The following is a 16,405-nucleotide window of genomic DNA, read 5'->3' on the forward strand; positions in this document are numbered from 1 at the left end:
TAGCTTTCAGTAGCTGCAAGTACTCTATAATTCCTACGTTCTGTATTTTGTCTTGTCTTAAGTTTTTTCCGTGCTTAGGTTGCTGTGTGCCATATTTGATTTCCAAGTTTTGTTAAAACAATAATCAGGTCTTTGTTGGGTTTTTTTTGTTGCTTTAATTGTTTGAAATATCGTCTTTTTGGGGGTATGTTATAGCTGAACATACGATATGGATCTGCTAATTGTTGAAAATCGTACGTTGAATTACAGTAATAACATCTAAGTATCTCTGGTGAATAGTTGTAGCATTGGTAATGATACGAATTCTGTATTTATATATATAATTCTGTTTGTCTACATCCAAAATGTTAACAAACATGTTTTAATCAGAGAACAAGATCGTGTAGTCCTTATCTGCCGGGACTGTTCATAACATTGCAGTGTGCAAACCATGGGCTATTAACCGCATTACGGCGTTTGGTTGAGATAATTGAGTTTTAAAGGTAACGGAGTAAATTATTGTGGGTTGTTTGTATCTTTTTTTTTAGTATACATAAATTATATGGCTATGTAACTTTTCTTGACTTTTTTTTGTACGTTGTTCCATGTTTTTTTTTTTTGTAAATTGATCTGTTTGAAAAAAAAAAGAATTAAAACATTGAGATCATATATATATATATATATATATATATAAAAACATCTTGAAAGTATCGTTATTTTGTTCTTTCATTATATGTTTACGTATTAAAATGATAAATCTTTTAACGTTATGCAGGTTTTTACAGGTATTATTGGAACTACACGAACTGCTAGTCTGGAGCTGTGTAACGACCTTGTCGAACACTAAACTGTAACTAATCAGTCTTAATTATTGTTTTAGTATAGTTCTACCGTGATGAAGATGTTTTATGTATCGACCTTGTTTTTAATCTACTTTATTCATGTTACCTTAGTTGGATCGTGTCCTGATAAATGTACCTGTTCATATAATTTGAATAGCGAATTAACAGTATTCTGTAAAAGTAGAGGACTTACGCAAGTTCCGTTGAACTTTCCGAATGACACGTTTAAAATGTGAGTAATTGTGTGTTTGAGTAATTTACATTGAACTAACACTTATTTAGTATCTGAATTAAAATTATATCAAAAACTAAGGATAATGTATGCCAAATGAATAAAGTAATGTGATAACAAGGCAGTCATTGTCACCACGGGAGAATCATCTATAAACTATAAAACAAAGGTAACATATGATACGGTCTTGAGCTATGCATGATGCTCCCGCTATCTCCGCTAGACAAAACTAAAATAAGTCGCAGTTCAATTCGAATTATAGTAAAACATAAACATGACATCTATTTGACTTGCTCGTCATTTCCCACGAGAAAAGAAGACTATCAAAACGTTACTGGATACATTAAAAAATCGAAATAATCTGTCGCATTTGCTTGTTATATTTCATCATGCCAAACAATAAATGTGGAGAAATCTGGAACACATGCAACGATCTTACTTAACGGTTTATTATAGTTCATGTCTGTAATTTTCTTCTCACTCATAACTTTAAACAACCGATTCCAGTGTTATCAAAATGGTATAAAAAAATAAAAAAGTGCATCAGTGTCGCTCTCTTGGATCTCAAACTTTTGTTTATTGTTTTAGTGTTATCGCTATTTCAATAGAAATCAATGTCATTAGATAGGAAACATATTGAGTTCAATAACTTCCCGAAAGGCTAACCATAAAACCAGGTTCAACCCATCATATTTTTCTTAAAATGTCCTGTACCAAGTCAGGAATATGGCAGTTGTTAAGAAATAGTTCGTTTTTGATGTACGTTGGCGTTTGTTTTTGTTGCACTTCAGTGTTACTGTTGTTCCTTTTTTTTCCTCTTATAGTTGATGTGTTTCCCTGGGTTTTAGTTTGTAACCTGGAGTTGTTTTCTCTCAATCGATTTATGACTTTTGAACACCGGTATACTACTGTTGCCTTTATTTATAACCTTTACGGTAGTAATGAATAATCATAAGATTAATATGAAAACCATAGGTTAATCGCGTTAGTCAAGTCAACGAACAACGTAAACAGATCCTGTAAAAAAGAGTTTAGTTATATGTTTTGTACATACATTACATGGATCGTATATGAAACAAATTAAATTGATTATAAGTGTTCATGATGTAAGTTATTGTTTACAACTTCTGCTTATTCTACTATTTGAAATAAGTAATTTTATAGTATATTCTTATGCAAACTCGCAAAGTGTGTAGACTACTAATTGAAAACAGATGTAAGTTTTAATATAGAATGCATGATGAAGAGAGTAATTTTTTCACCCATTTGTATTTTCCCTGGCAAATGGGATATGTAAAATAAGAGTAGGGATTGTTTAGAGTTTGTGTATTCCAGGTGATTTGAAATAAAAGATAATATTCATGAAAAATATTGCACTTGGTGTATTGGTCAAAGTACTTTACCCAAAATTTGTACAATATAATTGTAATTCCTAATACAATATATTACTGTTCTCTTTCTAGAGATCTGTCTTACAACAACATCCAAACTATTGAAGTTGAAGCATTCGTCGATCTGAAAAACCTTCATGGAATGTATGTTTTTATTTATTGGCCATCTTAGTTATTAAGATTTTTCCTAATTCACGCATTTTTATCTCAAACGGTCATTTTATTCTGAATAATCATTAAAAGACTGAACTTTATAGTAGGAAGTCAGGTTCAGTCTTTCAGTCAATTTTCAGTTAAATCCACTGTTGTAAATTCAGTACAGTTCAAACAATTCGCTTTAAGTCAATTAAAATCTGATCAGACTATGTTCGGAAATTTCAGTAGTTGTTATTTACCCGTACAGATCAACAACATACCGAATCGTCTGAAAAACTACCGAACAGTACTGAATTGACTGCAAGCGAATTAGATGAACAGTTCTGAATTTACAGTATATAGATTTAAACCTTCACTGAATAACACGGAACAAATTATTGTTCAGACATTTCAGATGATATTACTACCAAAATGATCGTTTCAGATCAAAATTGGTTGACTATTGTTTGGTTATCAAAATAGGCAGGTTGAAGTTTTTGTTTAATCAATAATTTTTAACGAACATGTATTTTTTTATCAAAGATATATTACAAGAATTAGGTAACATAACTTTGTTAAGCAAATGACTGATCTGCAATTGAGGGTTATGTATGATACTTATGTAAACAAAATGAAGAAAAAAAAAACATGCTGTCAAATTAACAAATGACCTCTCTAGTCCACGTGAAAACTTTACTAAATTTTAGGTTCAAACACCAATTATTAGACTGGTCAGTCTCAGTTTGTAATCTTACAAGTCAATAAAATTGTTCAAGCATATGCACTTTAAAATTCAAATTAAAGTAAATTTGTATAGAAGAACTCAAACAGGACCTGACACTGATTTTTAAATTCCTTAGCCTACAAAATTCGCGTCTATCGTCGTGGATAATCGTCTGCCGTCTGTTGCATTTTATATATGCATATCCCCTCTAAAACTTGTTTGCATTTTCCAATTCAGTAGAAATGATGTATGTACGGTTCACTACAAACGATCTCAGGCTAAGATGATAAGACGAAATGTTACATAAGGGGGTTGAAAACACAAAACAACCATTGTTCGTGATGCATTTATGGCGGAATATGTGTAAATAGGTCCAATTTAAAAACAACATTTTGATTATAGCTATGACAAGACATATCAAAGAAACCGTCCGACATTTCCGAAATATTCAAAGCGTTGTATAAGGTCTACTAATTAAACAATTCTTATTCGATGTTTAAGGTTATTAATTTTTACCTTATGTTTTTTATCAATATAGCGAAATCGATTTACAAAACAATTCCGTGTTACCTATTTAGGTTTCTTCAATTAATCATTAACATTTGAATCTTTAATCTTCGTATATCACGACACTTACTTGTCTATTTAGAGAACTATATAAAAGCCATGTGGAACGAATTAAAACTGGAGCTTTCAAAGACTTGCCCAACTTAGACTACATGTAAGTTTTTTATCTGTTAGCATACTTAGTAGTTACTATCAAAAACATCTGTTACCGATGGAAATACATTCTTATTAAAGTATCCATTTTTTTCATTTAAAGTTCAATGCATATTAAATGTGAAATTAACAGTGTCATGGATACTTTCTGTCGCTTAAGTATTATTGTTAAACATGTATTTCAAACTTTGTCAAATACAATTCAAATTTATGATACTTTAATAAGCAACTAAAAGCCGAATAACGCTTGGATGCACATATGGAATACTTTAACGGCTGCTATGTTATGTTTTGTTTGTAAGATATTAATCTATAATGGAAATGTCCAAACACATATTTCAAAATGAATACGTCCCCTCTTTCTCATTAATAATGTGTTTTTGTAAAACTGATTTAACTTTACTTCCCTTAAATGAGTGTGAAGCTGTCGTCCTGTACTTTCCTAGCATATAAAAATATACAGGATTTGTCAAACGATATTAAATCAGGTGATATATTGATAGTTATAACAGAATGACGTACAGCAAAATTACATTAACAATTACAAAAAAGAAGAAGGAAGGTTATAAATACGACCCAAAATAATTACAGTTCATCATTCATGTTTATTATAATATTAATATTAATGTTTCCAACAACAAAAACAACTTTGAAGCAATCATATTTAATTTGATTAACAAATAAATCAGTCTTCTTATTACATGTCCTGCCTGTAATTAAGTGGTATACAATGTTTAAATAATATATTATATATCATCAGTATTTTATTTTATCAATATTTTGAAAACATTATGCTACTTAATATACTTATACATTTATACATCAAATCGCGTAACAAGACGGTTACTATGTTGTTGCTGTTATTGTTGCAAAGCCTATTTTCATAATATTTTAGTTATAAATATTAGGTTTATGCTGAATAATTTGTCGACTTTGTTTATATGAATTTCTTTAATAATAATAACTATAGACACACATAGTCAAATATGAATTAAATGTGAACATTATGTTGATATTTTCCAGATATCTTTTTAGTAATATAATAGCACAAATTGACGCCAATGCCTTCACAAATCTTTCGAAGTTGACACATATGTAAGCATATTTATGCATATAGAGATTCATTATTTTTTTAATAAGCTAAAATTGCAAGGATACATCCATTCATAAACATTTGTACCCTTATTTTACATATTTATGATGTAGATTTCACATGTTTAACACGTTCATCTATATTATCTGAATATTTGGATACTAATTATATTAGTACAATAACAGTACAGATATCATTGAGCTAATGCCGCTACAATGTAAAAAAAAAGAAACTATATGCTTATAGTATTCCCAAACTTAATGAATTATTCTTCACTCATGTTACACTATATTCTTTTACTTTTATATTTCCTATGTATAGTTGTATGCTGTTTCTTAATGTTAATTTTCATATTTTACTACATATTTGTTGTTGCCAGAAAATAAATGTTATTAAAAAATGTTTAAGTATGTTTGTTTCTTTAAAAATATTTTACTATAATTATCGTTTTTTTTTTTTTAAAACCACATCACTTATCTAATTTGTTACACTTATAAAAAATTATAATGAGCTGACGCTCTTACTTTAATTTTTTTTTCAATTGAAAGTAAACTGTTTTACATCCTTGGCTTTCATTTATTTGGATTTTAGCGTTCCTGATGAAGGTAAATCCAGAACATGAGCTTCGGACGCATAACGTTTACATAGTGTTTTTTTTTTTCATTTTTTTTTTTTACAGTTTTGTGTCATATTTTGTTTTTTCTTATTTACACACTTCTTTTTTAAGATACACTTCTGATTCTTAGGTAATATTGTTGTTGACTGATGTCATCATTTTGATCAGATAGGGAAATTGAATTCGTCGCATTTGCATATGTATAAGCCTTCAATTAAAATACTTGAAACGTTAGTTGACAAAATGATAAGAATTATAATAAAATATAAATACTTAAAATAGATGAAAATTATATGCAAAGCTAACCTAAGAATTTAAGATACATGTCGAGTGGTTATTTTTATAGCATGGTTTTTTTTTCTGTGATATACACTGTATTCATCCCTGTCCCAGAAATTGGATAATATCAGTTTATAATTTCATGAAGAATTGGTTTAAAGCCTTATTTGAAATGCAATTTATCTGTGTTTCAAATTACTGATACATAAACATATTTTGTTATCAATATACATGTGCTGTTCATAACCTATACATTGTAATTTTAGTATCGTAATCAGTAATAACTACACATTTAATACTACTAAAACAGAACTTTAATTCAAAGTCAAAAATGGAGAACTCCATAAACTCGACACAACTAAACACTCGACTATATCAACCAATGGAATGACATCACATAAATGTCATATTCCCGACTTGGTACAGATATTTTCAGAACAAAATATTGGGTTAAACCTAGTTTTATAGATATCTAAATCCCCACATGTATAACAGTTCAGTTGTCTAGTTTTGTTATAAAGACAAATAATGGTGTGAACAACCCACACAGACATAATGAAGGTGACATCACAAAAAATGTCCATCTTTAATGATTGTATGTTGTCATATCCTAACTTCCTGACTATATAATGCAAAAGTTTGGCTTTGGAATAATGGGGATATATATGTGTTTTAATATATCTTAGAGAGAACAAAAACAAATCCTGTAATATTTTATAGTTTATAGGTTGCACTTTGTAAATACAGCCGTTTCTCAAACCACACCTCTTTTGGGGAGATATATAATATTCATAGATATGTTAATTTGTTAATGTACTGGTTCCCATTTATGATCTCTGTGTTTCATCTCAAAGAGACATCACTTGGAAATGTAACCAGTATAGAAAAACATGGTAGCGCCTAAATTTTAATTCTTAGGAAGTCCAAATATGAAGGTAAGGGTAGTATAGAATTTTAGTATAAGTTTAAACTCTTAGAAGTTCAGGGCATATAAATGTTGAAAATATGCCGCACAGCCCTATTTTTTGACCTTTGAATAAAATAGTAGTGCATATAAACTTTCCGTTCTGGGATATTATTTTTCACGAAACTTCATAGTAAAAGTGTCACAGTTTTAGCCGCAAAGGGAGTTCCTATGGGAAATTGCATTGTCTATATTTACAGAATTGCAACCTATAAACGTTGATTTGACATTAACAATACTTCTGCTTTTGTAAATTTACTCTTGTTTTTGGTTTTTAATGCTCTTTAATTTATTTGTTGTGCTTCTAGTTGTTTCGATTCGGGCGTCATTGATGAATCGTGTTTAGACGGAACATGCGTCCGGTATATTTGATGTGCAGGTCATTAATTAGTATTGTGTGTTGACCTGAAATTTCTTGTATATGTCGATTTTCTTAAAATGTACCGTTTATAAAATATTGAATTATTTAAAACACTAGTTTCTTTAGTCCCAAGTATAGATTGCCGTAGTCTTATTTTGCACAACATTTTGGACTTTTTGAAGTTTAAAGCCTTTCAACTTCGACTTTGTACCCAGCATCACTGATGAATGCATTATAAAAGAAGAAAAAAAAACGGTCGTTCATGGTACAAAATGATAAGCCTGCTATCTTTGATGAGCTTTCACTACATTTGATTCTATGCATCCATCAGCAAACATTTTTGCCTTGAGGGTACCAAGAGCTCGGTAGTCAGCACACTTTTGTATTGACATGAAATATATTGTTGATACGTGTATGTTGATTTTCCATAAAATTACTGTTTATGAAATGACGAAACGCACGTCTGACGTACCAATTTTTTTGAAGTATAATCGTCTGATCTGTTATTTTACTGAGTTTGTCCTATTCCTGATAGTGAAACATTTTACTAAGTGTGGACTCGCATTGCAGGTGTTGCATGCATTGCAGACGACGCTTACCTTGTCAACGCACCCGGTCTCGGGCGTTTGAAGTTCATGCGATTTCCTCAAGGTTTTCTTTCCTATTTTGATTTTTCTCTTAATAATCGATTAACGACATTTAAACTTCGGTCAATTACTGGTGCTGTAATGTTTAAACAATATCTTTGCCATTGTTATCATATATTTCTAACGAAAAACTACCAATCCTTATTACATCAGATTGGAGTCCCACGCACTTGCAACATGCGGGGATCGAACTCCAAACTTGCAGTGTTGACAAGCTAGTGAAAGAGTAAATGCACTACTTAGGCCACTCGGCAACCGACGTCCGATATATTCTCAGATATAATTTACATTAGTTATAAGTGTATAACGGAAACAAATGCTCTTGTTCCATGTTTAAAATAACAATGACTTTTTTTCTTAACAGAGATCTGCATTATAACAACATCGGTACAATACTAGCAGACACTTTTGTGGGACTGGAAAGCCTTTCGTCGATGTATGTTATCGCTTGATAGTATATTGTATTTGAACATGTTGAAGTATATAGTAATTCCTACCAATAATTCATATAACATTTTTAGCACATAGTTCAGTTTTTATTTATTCATATTCATAAGAAAACATTATTGACCAAAATGAATTATAAGTATTAGAAAAAGGACAAGATAGAACACATAAGGGATCAATTAAACCAGGATTCCTGACTTTTATACTTTGTGATGTACAAATGAGAGTTTTCGAAACACAAACACGTGCCTAACTTTTTAAATGAATGGGGAACCGCCTATACCTAACACACAACACTCAAAAGTCGAAAATCGTTTTGTCCTGGTATGATTATTATTTTTATATCTCAACTGTATTTGATTTTAAGATGTATAAACAATCAATATTCCGCGTTTGGATTTGCTGAAATTAATTTCGATTTCCTCATGTGTTTTACATAAGATGATTAATTTAACTCATCAATATAAGCAAAATTACATATACACGACTTTTTTCTTTTACTTTATTATTTTTTTTACTATTTATTTACACTTACAGATAAACAAGACATACTCTAAATCCACACTTAATCATTACTGCATGTTATTTTTTCTTTATGAATACCACGTAGAGGGTTACAACAAAGTGGGGTGGAACAGATTGAAAGTGGAGCATTCAAAGACCTTCCGAATTTGGGCGGATTGTAAGATATCATGTAGCAGCTATCAAAATTAGCATACACACAAAATAATAATCACTTGCGTGGATAGGGTTGTTTATGTGCGTGTGCGTTGGTAAGCACTGGTGCCAAAAACTCAATATGATAAGTATGAACAGTGTAATGTATCATTGACAAATTGTTTTTCATTATTTTGTTCATTCGTTATTCACGCATTAGCTTTCGAAGTATAACTTATTTTCATTAGGCTTTAAATATGAAAAACACATACCCCTAACGTTTCTATAGTACTATTTCATTACAAACTTGAATTACATTATATCAGTTGAATAAAGAGGTATAATGCATACTTCTTTATAGCTTTAAAATTAGTATTTTGTAATTTAAAATTTTACTTTGATTTGTTTTTCTACGTGCGTTGTTAATCAAAGTTAACTGTGTATGCCAGTTTTAACAATCACACTTTATCCACTAGCTTGTACCTCTAAGTGTTTTGATTAAATACTACTGTGCGTTATTTATTGATCTTTTGTTTCTTCACATTCTACTGAAAGTAAGCAATACTTTAAATACATACAGTATCAGTCAATTATGTTATAGATACAGCATTTATCAAGGGTGTTTTTGTCGCATGCCAAACCGAGGGGTTTCGGGATTAATCAAATAAAAAAAAAACCTTAGGAAATCCTGACACCCGAAGGTGTGCTATACGACACGAAACACATTCAAATATGCATTATTTGACTTATATACCATCAACATATTATCTTTTGCAAACAATTGCCAGATTTGCATCTTATTTTTACCGATCACATAATTTTGGAATATTTTTTGTTCAGGAACCTTTATTTAAATAGTATAACTGATATTGGTGCAAATGCTTTCCAAAATCTTACCAGTTTAAGAAACATGTAAGTAAATGATAGAAATAATGATGACATTACAAATTCATAATCGATACCAAGCCATTACTGAACTTTTAGAATAAACGTATTGACCAATTTGAGAGAGAGAGAGAGAGAGAGAGAGAGAGAGAGAAATTGCGTTCATAAATAATACTGTTATATACAACAGGTTTGAATTGTTAACTGTTTTGTAAGTTCATCAAGTAATTTACTCGTGCTGTCAGTTACTTTTTATCAACTTTGGTTGATATTTATAAAACTATTAGGCTTGGGCAACATATTTTGCTATCTAATTTACCAGTATTATTATTGAAGTGTTGATTATTGTACTTGATTCTACAAACGGTATTCTGTTCCATCAATTGACTTGCTGTGGTATTGTGCTTTGGTTTTTGTATCTGATATTTATTTAAGTACCGTCGTTTTGTGTAATTTACAAAAACGCAAAATTTAAGGTAGCTAGTGTTAGGGTTACTTTAAAAATGTTATTTATGCAATAATAATTTTTAGTTTAATGTTTTAAATAGTTTATCAAAATACGTTACAAAGTATTGCGTTTTATTTGTGCAGCAAACACATGAATTATTTATCCATCAAGTACATATCATTTACACTAATAGTAATAGTCCAGATATCTATAGGAAGAACATGATTGGGACTAATAGGAAATATTAACCAAAAGTAAATACAATACAACCGAAAAATACTACCAGATACATCACCATGATTGGAGTTGAACGAGTTAATAAATAAGTAAAATAAAATACAACAACACAATTATTACAGCTAATGTTATGTAAAATGAACATTGACCTAGGGATTGGAAACTTGGGTTTTATAAACTGGACTGATTTTAAAACCTACTTTGTACGTATTGAAATACTGATATGAAAATGAACTGCGGATGGCATAATTGGTGGTAGAATGTTGTCTACCAGGAAAATGTTTTCATAGTCTATTCATGTTTCACGTTACTCAAATGACAAATAGCGATATTTCGTCTTATTATTTTCCAATTTTCCATTGGTTTTTCTTCACCCAATAGTGAACATGTTTAAACATGAATACGACACAATATTAAAGTTGTTTAAGTTTCGAAATATTAATGAAAAAGAAGTTATCAATATTTGCACTTTTATATTGCATTGTTTCCTGTAGGGACCTGAATAGAAATTCTATATCAGTTATTGGAAATACAACATTCGCTGGTTTACCGAATTTGTTCATGCTGTAAGTACGAATCACAAGTAATATTTAGTAGTAATTCTATTTTGTTACCAAACAAATCTGGTTAGTTTACACCGTTAGCTTATGACAAAAACAAAAATCATCTTAGTTATTAGGTACTTGTGGAAATGCTTCGATTAGTTATTTATTGAGGTACTGTAAACAACTTATTCTTGCGGATACTTTATTTTGCGCTTTGTCTTTTGTTGTCCACTTTGCAGCGATTTAATTTCTCCTATCTTAGATTTATTTGATGAAGTTCAATAAAGAAAGATCAAAGTTTTACATTGTCGCATAATCTTTTTACTCGCGAAGGTTGCAAAAATAAATCGGTCGAAAAAAAATATTTGGTTTACAGTAACTATATAGTAAGAAAGCATCCACAGATTCAAAATGTTGAAAAATCTAAATGGTAAAGAGGAGACAAAAGACCATCTTCACGGTAGGAAATGTAGAAAGGTAAATCATATAGCATAATATAATATTTAATCACATCAAAGTATAGGAACACATAAAGTGTAACTTAATTTTGATAAACATGATAAATACAAAATCAAAAGATATACGGTATCGAACGTAAGTTTGGTGTGATGAATAAAAAAACAAAGACATACAGAAAATACGTACTATATAAACTAGCAAAACTATTTTAAAGTAATATCATTGTTTTCTTCTTTTTATTATTCATGTTTATATATATATTGTAATCATAAATTATAGTTCATGTTTTTAATTCTTGCAGGGATTTACAAATTAATAGTATAGCAGTAATACAGCCAAATTCGTTTTCTCATTTAACAAATTTGGTTATTTTGTAAGTTTATAGACACGTTAAATCTAGTTGATAATTACAAAATGCAATGAAAAAAAACGTGGAATAAAGGAAGTGTATCATCACAGTGACTATGAAACGGTGAAATGTTTGGTAAACCCCACCAACAGATTACTTTACAACAATCATTAAACATATAAAGCACTCAAGTGTTTGGTGCAGTTCGCTTGCAAAAAAACATTAATCCAAGATAGCCTGATAATTTTTTCAAAACAATGTTGCAGGTTTAACATAAAAATATTCAAGTAAGAAAAAAGAAATACATGCGTCGTGTTTCCGACAAGACTGACACATCTTATATAGAGTGATGCCATTTTATTAATTTGCTCTATAACTTAAAAATCCCAGACTAATGAAATAACCGAACATCAATATTTAGTATTGTATATATTTTCTGTCTTTTGTATACATGTTAAAAGCTTAAATATATATTGATTATGACTAAAAAGTAAACACGAAAATTTCATTCGTTATATTCCTTTGCTCAACTATGGTTAAATTTACACCAAAAATGCTGGTTAAAAAACAAGTGTCCAATATTCTTTCGGAACTAGCTCGGGATTTACCTATTTCGATAACATTAAGCTACACACTAATTGGTTCTCTCCTCCGGAGAGCTGCAATCAAAATCCTGGATTCATGACGCGTTTTGTCGTATAAAGTCTACAGGACCTCGCAAATGGCAGAGTTGATCATGAGAGGGACTGATTGACTGGTGTTTTACGCCACTTTGAGCACTGTTGTGCTATTTCCTGGCATTCAGTTTTTGTTGGTGGAGGAAGACGGAGTGCACAGAGAAAAACCATCGATCTTCGGCCGAAAAACTGACAATCCTAGTCAATTAGAAATGGAGTCAAGCGTACCTGGGAGGATCTGAATTATTCGGATTATCTTAAAAAAAAAAGAGAACTTAAATTTAAAATCTTTACAGGAAATTATCCGACAATAGAATAAGTGATGTGAAAAAGGTCTATTTCAATGGCTTAGACAATATACAGGAAATGTGAGTTAACGATAAACATTATACACATGTGTGTTAAAATTGTTAAACAATTCTCAAAGAGTACATTCAATTTTATAGAATGCATTGAATAATATGAGGTGTGATATAATAAAATAGGTTAAAAAAAAAAAACTTATTAGAATTTGAGACACACACAAAAGGAAGACATATAAGAATTAGCAGTCTTCATCAACAGACTGATGGCTATCATCTATGTCAAACTTTCGATAGAAGTGTTACATTGGACATTACAATTTTGCCTTTGCGACTATACAATTTTACCGATTTTTTTAAGATAAAAACAAATGTGTCATTCTAAACTGAATAAAATACATAATCATGGAAAAGTCCATATGTAATAGGTGAGAGCTGAAACTTTGATGTTTGAGCATAAATTGAAGTATACAAATATATACTTTCTGGAATATTGTTAAGTCGATTTCTTTAAGTCTAAAAGAAAATGTCGATTTCGATAAACAAAAAAATATATTAAAAAAATGTCAAATAAATGAGCAAAGGGTCAAACTAATGCTTATATTGTTTTAAAATGTCATAAAAGGAAGCAAAAACTTACACTTTCGCAACAAAGAGTTTAGTGCCAGTTTTTACATATTTGTTTGTTGTTCCAGTGATTAAGATTATAACACAATGTTGACTGCTGTACCCCTATTTTTGACATTTGTATCTAGCATGTCTTTTTGTTTTGTTCACACATTGCTGTCAATATAATGAGATGTTATGCGACTGTCATACAAGTAAGAGGTTTAGATAGCTATAAAACTAGGTTTAATCCATCATTTTCTACATAAGGAAATGCCTGTACCAAGTCAGGAATAAGAATTTCTTGAAGAAGGAGCGTTTCAAGATATGAAAAACTTAACTGTTCTGAAAGTTTAAATATTTATACTGAAAACACAAATAATTTGTATACAATAACTCGTGGTCAAAAGAAACAATAAATGTATATGCATGCACACAATGTAGATGTATACGGTACACATCACCTTAATTTATTGTTACTATAAAATTAATGTATAAATGTATAAATGCAACATTTTTTTCAATACTATTACAATACATGTATACAATTACATGTATTTGTACATGCAGATGGATGACTGGAAATAAATTAACATTTGTTGAAGAAGGAGCGTTTCAAGATATGACAAACTTAACTGTTCTGTAAGTTTAAATATTTATAATGAAAACACAAATAATGTGTATACAATTACTCTTGGTCAAAAGAAACAATGGGCATGTGTATACTTTAAGGTGACAGAAGTTTACCTATATACTCAGGTCGACACAGATCAGACAAAAAACTGAAGATTAAGAACTTCAAAACCACGTAAAAAAAGTAAAATAACAAAAATACCGAACTCCAAGAAAAATTCAATTTGAAAGTCCCTTATCAAATTTCAAAATCAAAAGCCTAAACACATCAAACGAATGGAAAACAACTGTCATATTCCTGACTTGGTACAGTCATTTCCTTATGTAGAAAATGGTGGATTAAACCTGGTTTTATAGCTAGCTAAACCTCTCACTTGTATGACAGTCGCACAACATTCCATTATATTGACAGCAATGTTTGAACAAAACAAACAGACATGATAGGTAAAAATGTCAAAAATAGGGGTACATCAGTCAACATTGTGTTATAATCTTAATCACTAGAAAAACAAACAAATATGTAAAAACTGGCACTTAACTTTTTGTTGCGAAAGTGTAAGTTTTTGCTTCCTTTCATGAAATTTTAAAACAATATAGGCATTAGCTTGACCCTTGCTCATTTATTTGACATTTGTTTTAATATATTTTTTTGGGTATCGAAATCGACATTTTCTTTTAGACTTAAAGAAATCGACTTAACACTATTCCAAAAAAAAATATACAAGCAATGAACCATTAGCTTACTTATAAAATAGTGATAATCGACGTCATAATGCTTCCCCAACGACTGGCAAACGTGATAATCTATAAAAGAGAGACGAACGGTACATTTAAACTTATCGGTCAAAAATAAACTGACAACGCCATGGCTAAAAAAAAGAAGACCAACAGACACACAACAGTTTACAAAACACAACATAGAAAACTAAAGTCTGAAAATAAAAATGTCTCAGAATTAAGTACACATATGAAAGAATGAATGAATAAAACAGAATTTTGGAAATATTTGACATAAAAGAACAATTTCTGTATAAAGAAATCACAAAGAAAGACAAAAGACATATACTTTTAAAAAATCTAAAGATGTGGGTTTATTTGCCTTAAAAAGTAATAAAAACAACAACATCATCAAATTCGGATATACTATCGATATATGATAATTACAGGGACAAATCAGCTGTATAAATACGATACAGTAATACTTTATACATTTGAGAGAACGATTGTCCACGAGATAATCAGTACTGTGGATTCATTAATATTCGAGGGATACTCATTTTCGATGATTTCTTAGGTGAAGATGTAACAAGAAAAAATTAAATGTTAAACGAAGAGGGAATTATCTGATTGTTTGTATGCAGCGTCTTGTTGCCACGAAATAAAAAATCTACGAAAATACGATTATCGGCAATTTACGAATAAAAATTTCTGATAAAAAAAGAATTATTGATAAACAGCAAAATGTGTGTTTTTATAGCTACTCTGAATATTTTTTTTAATTCCGTTTAACCGGCTTGCAAAAATACTTATTGCGCCAATATTGCTAACCTGAGTTGATATCAGGTGACAACGATTCTAACCTCTTAAGAGTGAAAAGCATCTTCTTCAACCTCATGGATGGCTAAACTGATTTGTTTGTTTGTTAAGAGGGCTTGCCGTTTGTCATAACAGATGTTCGAAGTCACCTGTATAGATTGGCCCGTACACATGTCTCATGACAGAAAACATTATGTTTAAATGAAAAAGACACATGCAACTAACATGAAAAAGCAACAGTTTGCATAGCATTCCAAACAAAATATCATTGACTCTCTAATAAAACCCGAATGTTGCGTATTGTTACAGAGAGCAAATCATGTAATTGTTCACTAAAGGAATATAAAACATCTTGTACCTTCTCTTGACAGTACTCTTGACGTATATTGTGACTGCAACATAAAGCCTTTCCGGAATTGGCTAAACTTGGTCGAAAGGTATGAGTCATCTGTAAAATGTATTGATCTAGATGATGCTCTTCTTACAAGTTTGCCTTCCTGTTTTTTCGACAAATGCAATGGTAAATGCATACTTTTAAGAATATATTTGAATAAAACTATTGTACAATGATCAACCAGATATTATATTTATCGACACATGTTAAAGTTAAAATACCAATAACGATCGCGTGTCTTCGTATC

At 30.2% G+C, this 16,405-nt stretch overlaps 1 protein-coding gene and 1 long non-coding RNA gene across 7 annotated transcripts in view; both read left to right on the forward strand.

Moving 5' to 3' along the window:
• The window catches only part of LOC127714802 (slit homolog 3 protein-like), a 215,645-nt gene that overhangs the window by 164,025 nt on the left and 35,215 nt on the right, over window positions 1-16,405 (forward strand). For all 6 annotated transcript variants that reach the window (XR_007987942.1, XR_007987941.1, XR_007987943.1 and 3 more), the window contains exons 2-6: window positions 11,152-11,223; window positions 11,963-12,034; window positions 12,984-13,055; window positions 14,166-14,237; window positions 16,136-16,284. Coding sequence is in view for 2 of the 6 variants with exons in the window: in XM_052220837.1 (XP_052076797.1) it covers window positions 11,152-11,223; window positions 11,963-12,034; window positions 12,984-13,055; window positions 14,166-14,237; window positions 16,136-16,284 (437 nt within the window). In the remaining 4 variants the exon portion in view is untranslated. The remainder of the gene's footprint in view (window positions 1-11,151; window positions 11,224-11,962; window positions 12,035-12,983; window positions 13,056-14,165; window positions 14,238-16,135; window positions 16,285-16,405) is intronic.
• LOC127714805 (uncharacterized) lies at window positions 768-9,212 on the forward strand. Its single transcript, XR_007987945.1, has 6 exons — window positions 768-1,053; window positions 2,517-2,588; window positions 3,953-4,024; window positions 5,047-5,118; window positions 8,348-8,419; window positions 9,041-9,212. It is a non-coding gene; the product is annotated as an uncharacterized LOC127714805 (long non-coding RNA).

The sequence above is a fragment of the Mytilus californianus genome, unplaced genomic scaffold (genome assembly GCF_021869535.1).
Source record: "Mytilus californianus isolate M0D057914Y unplaced genomic scaffold, xbMytCali1.0.p SCAF_9, whole genome shotgun sequence".
In the NCBI taxonomy this organism is placed as follows: domain Eukaryota; kingdom Metazoa; phylum Mollusca; class Bivalvia; order Mytilida; family Mytilidae; genus Mytilus; species Mytilus californianus.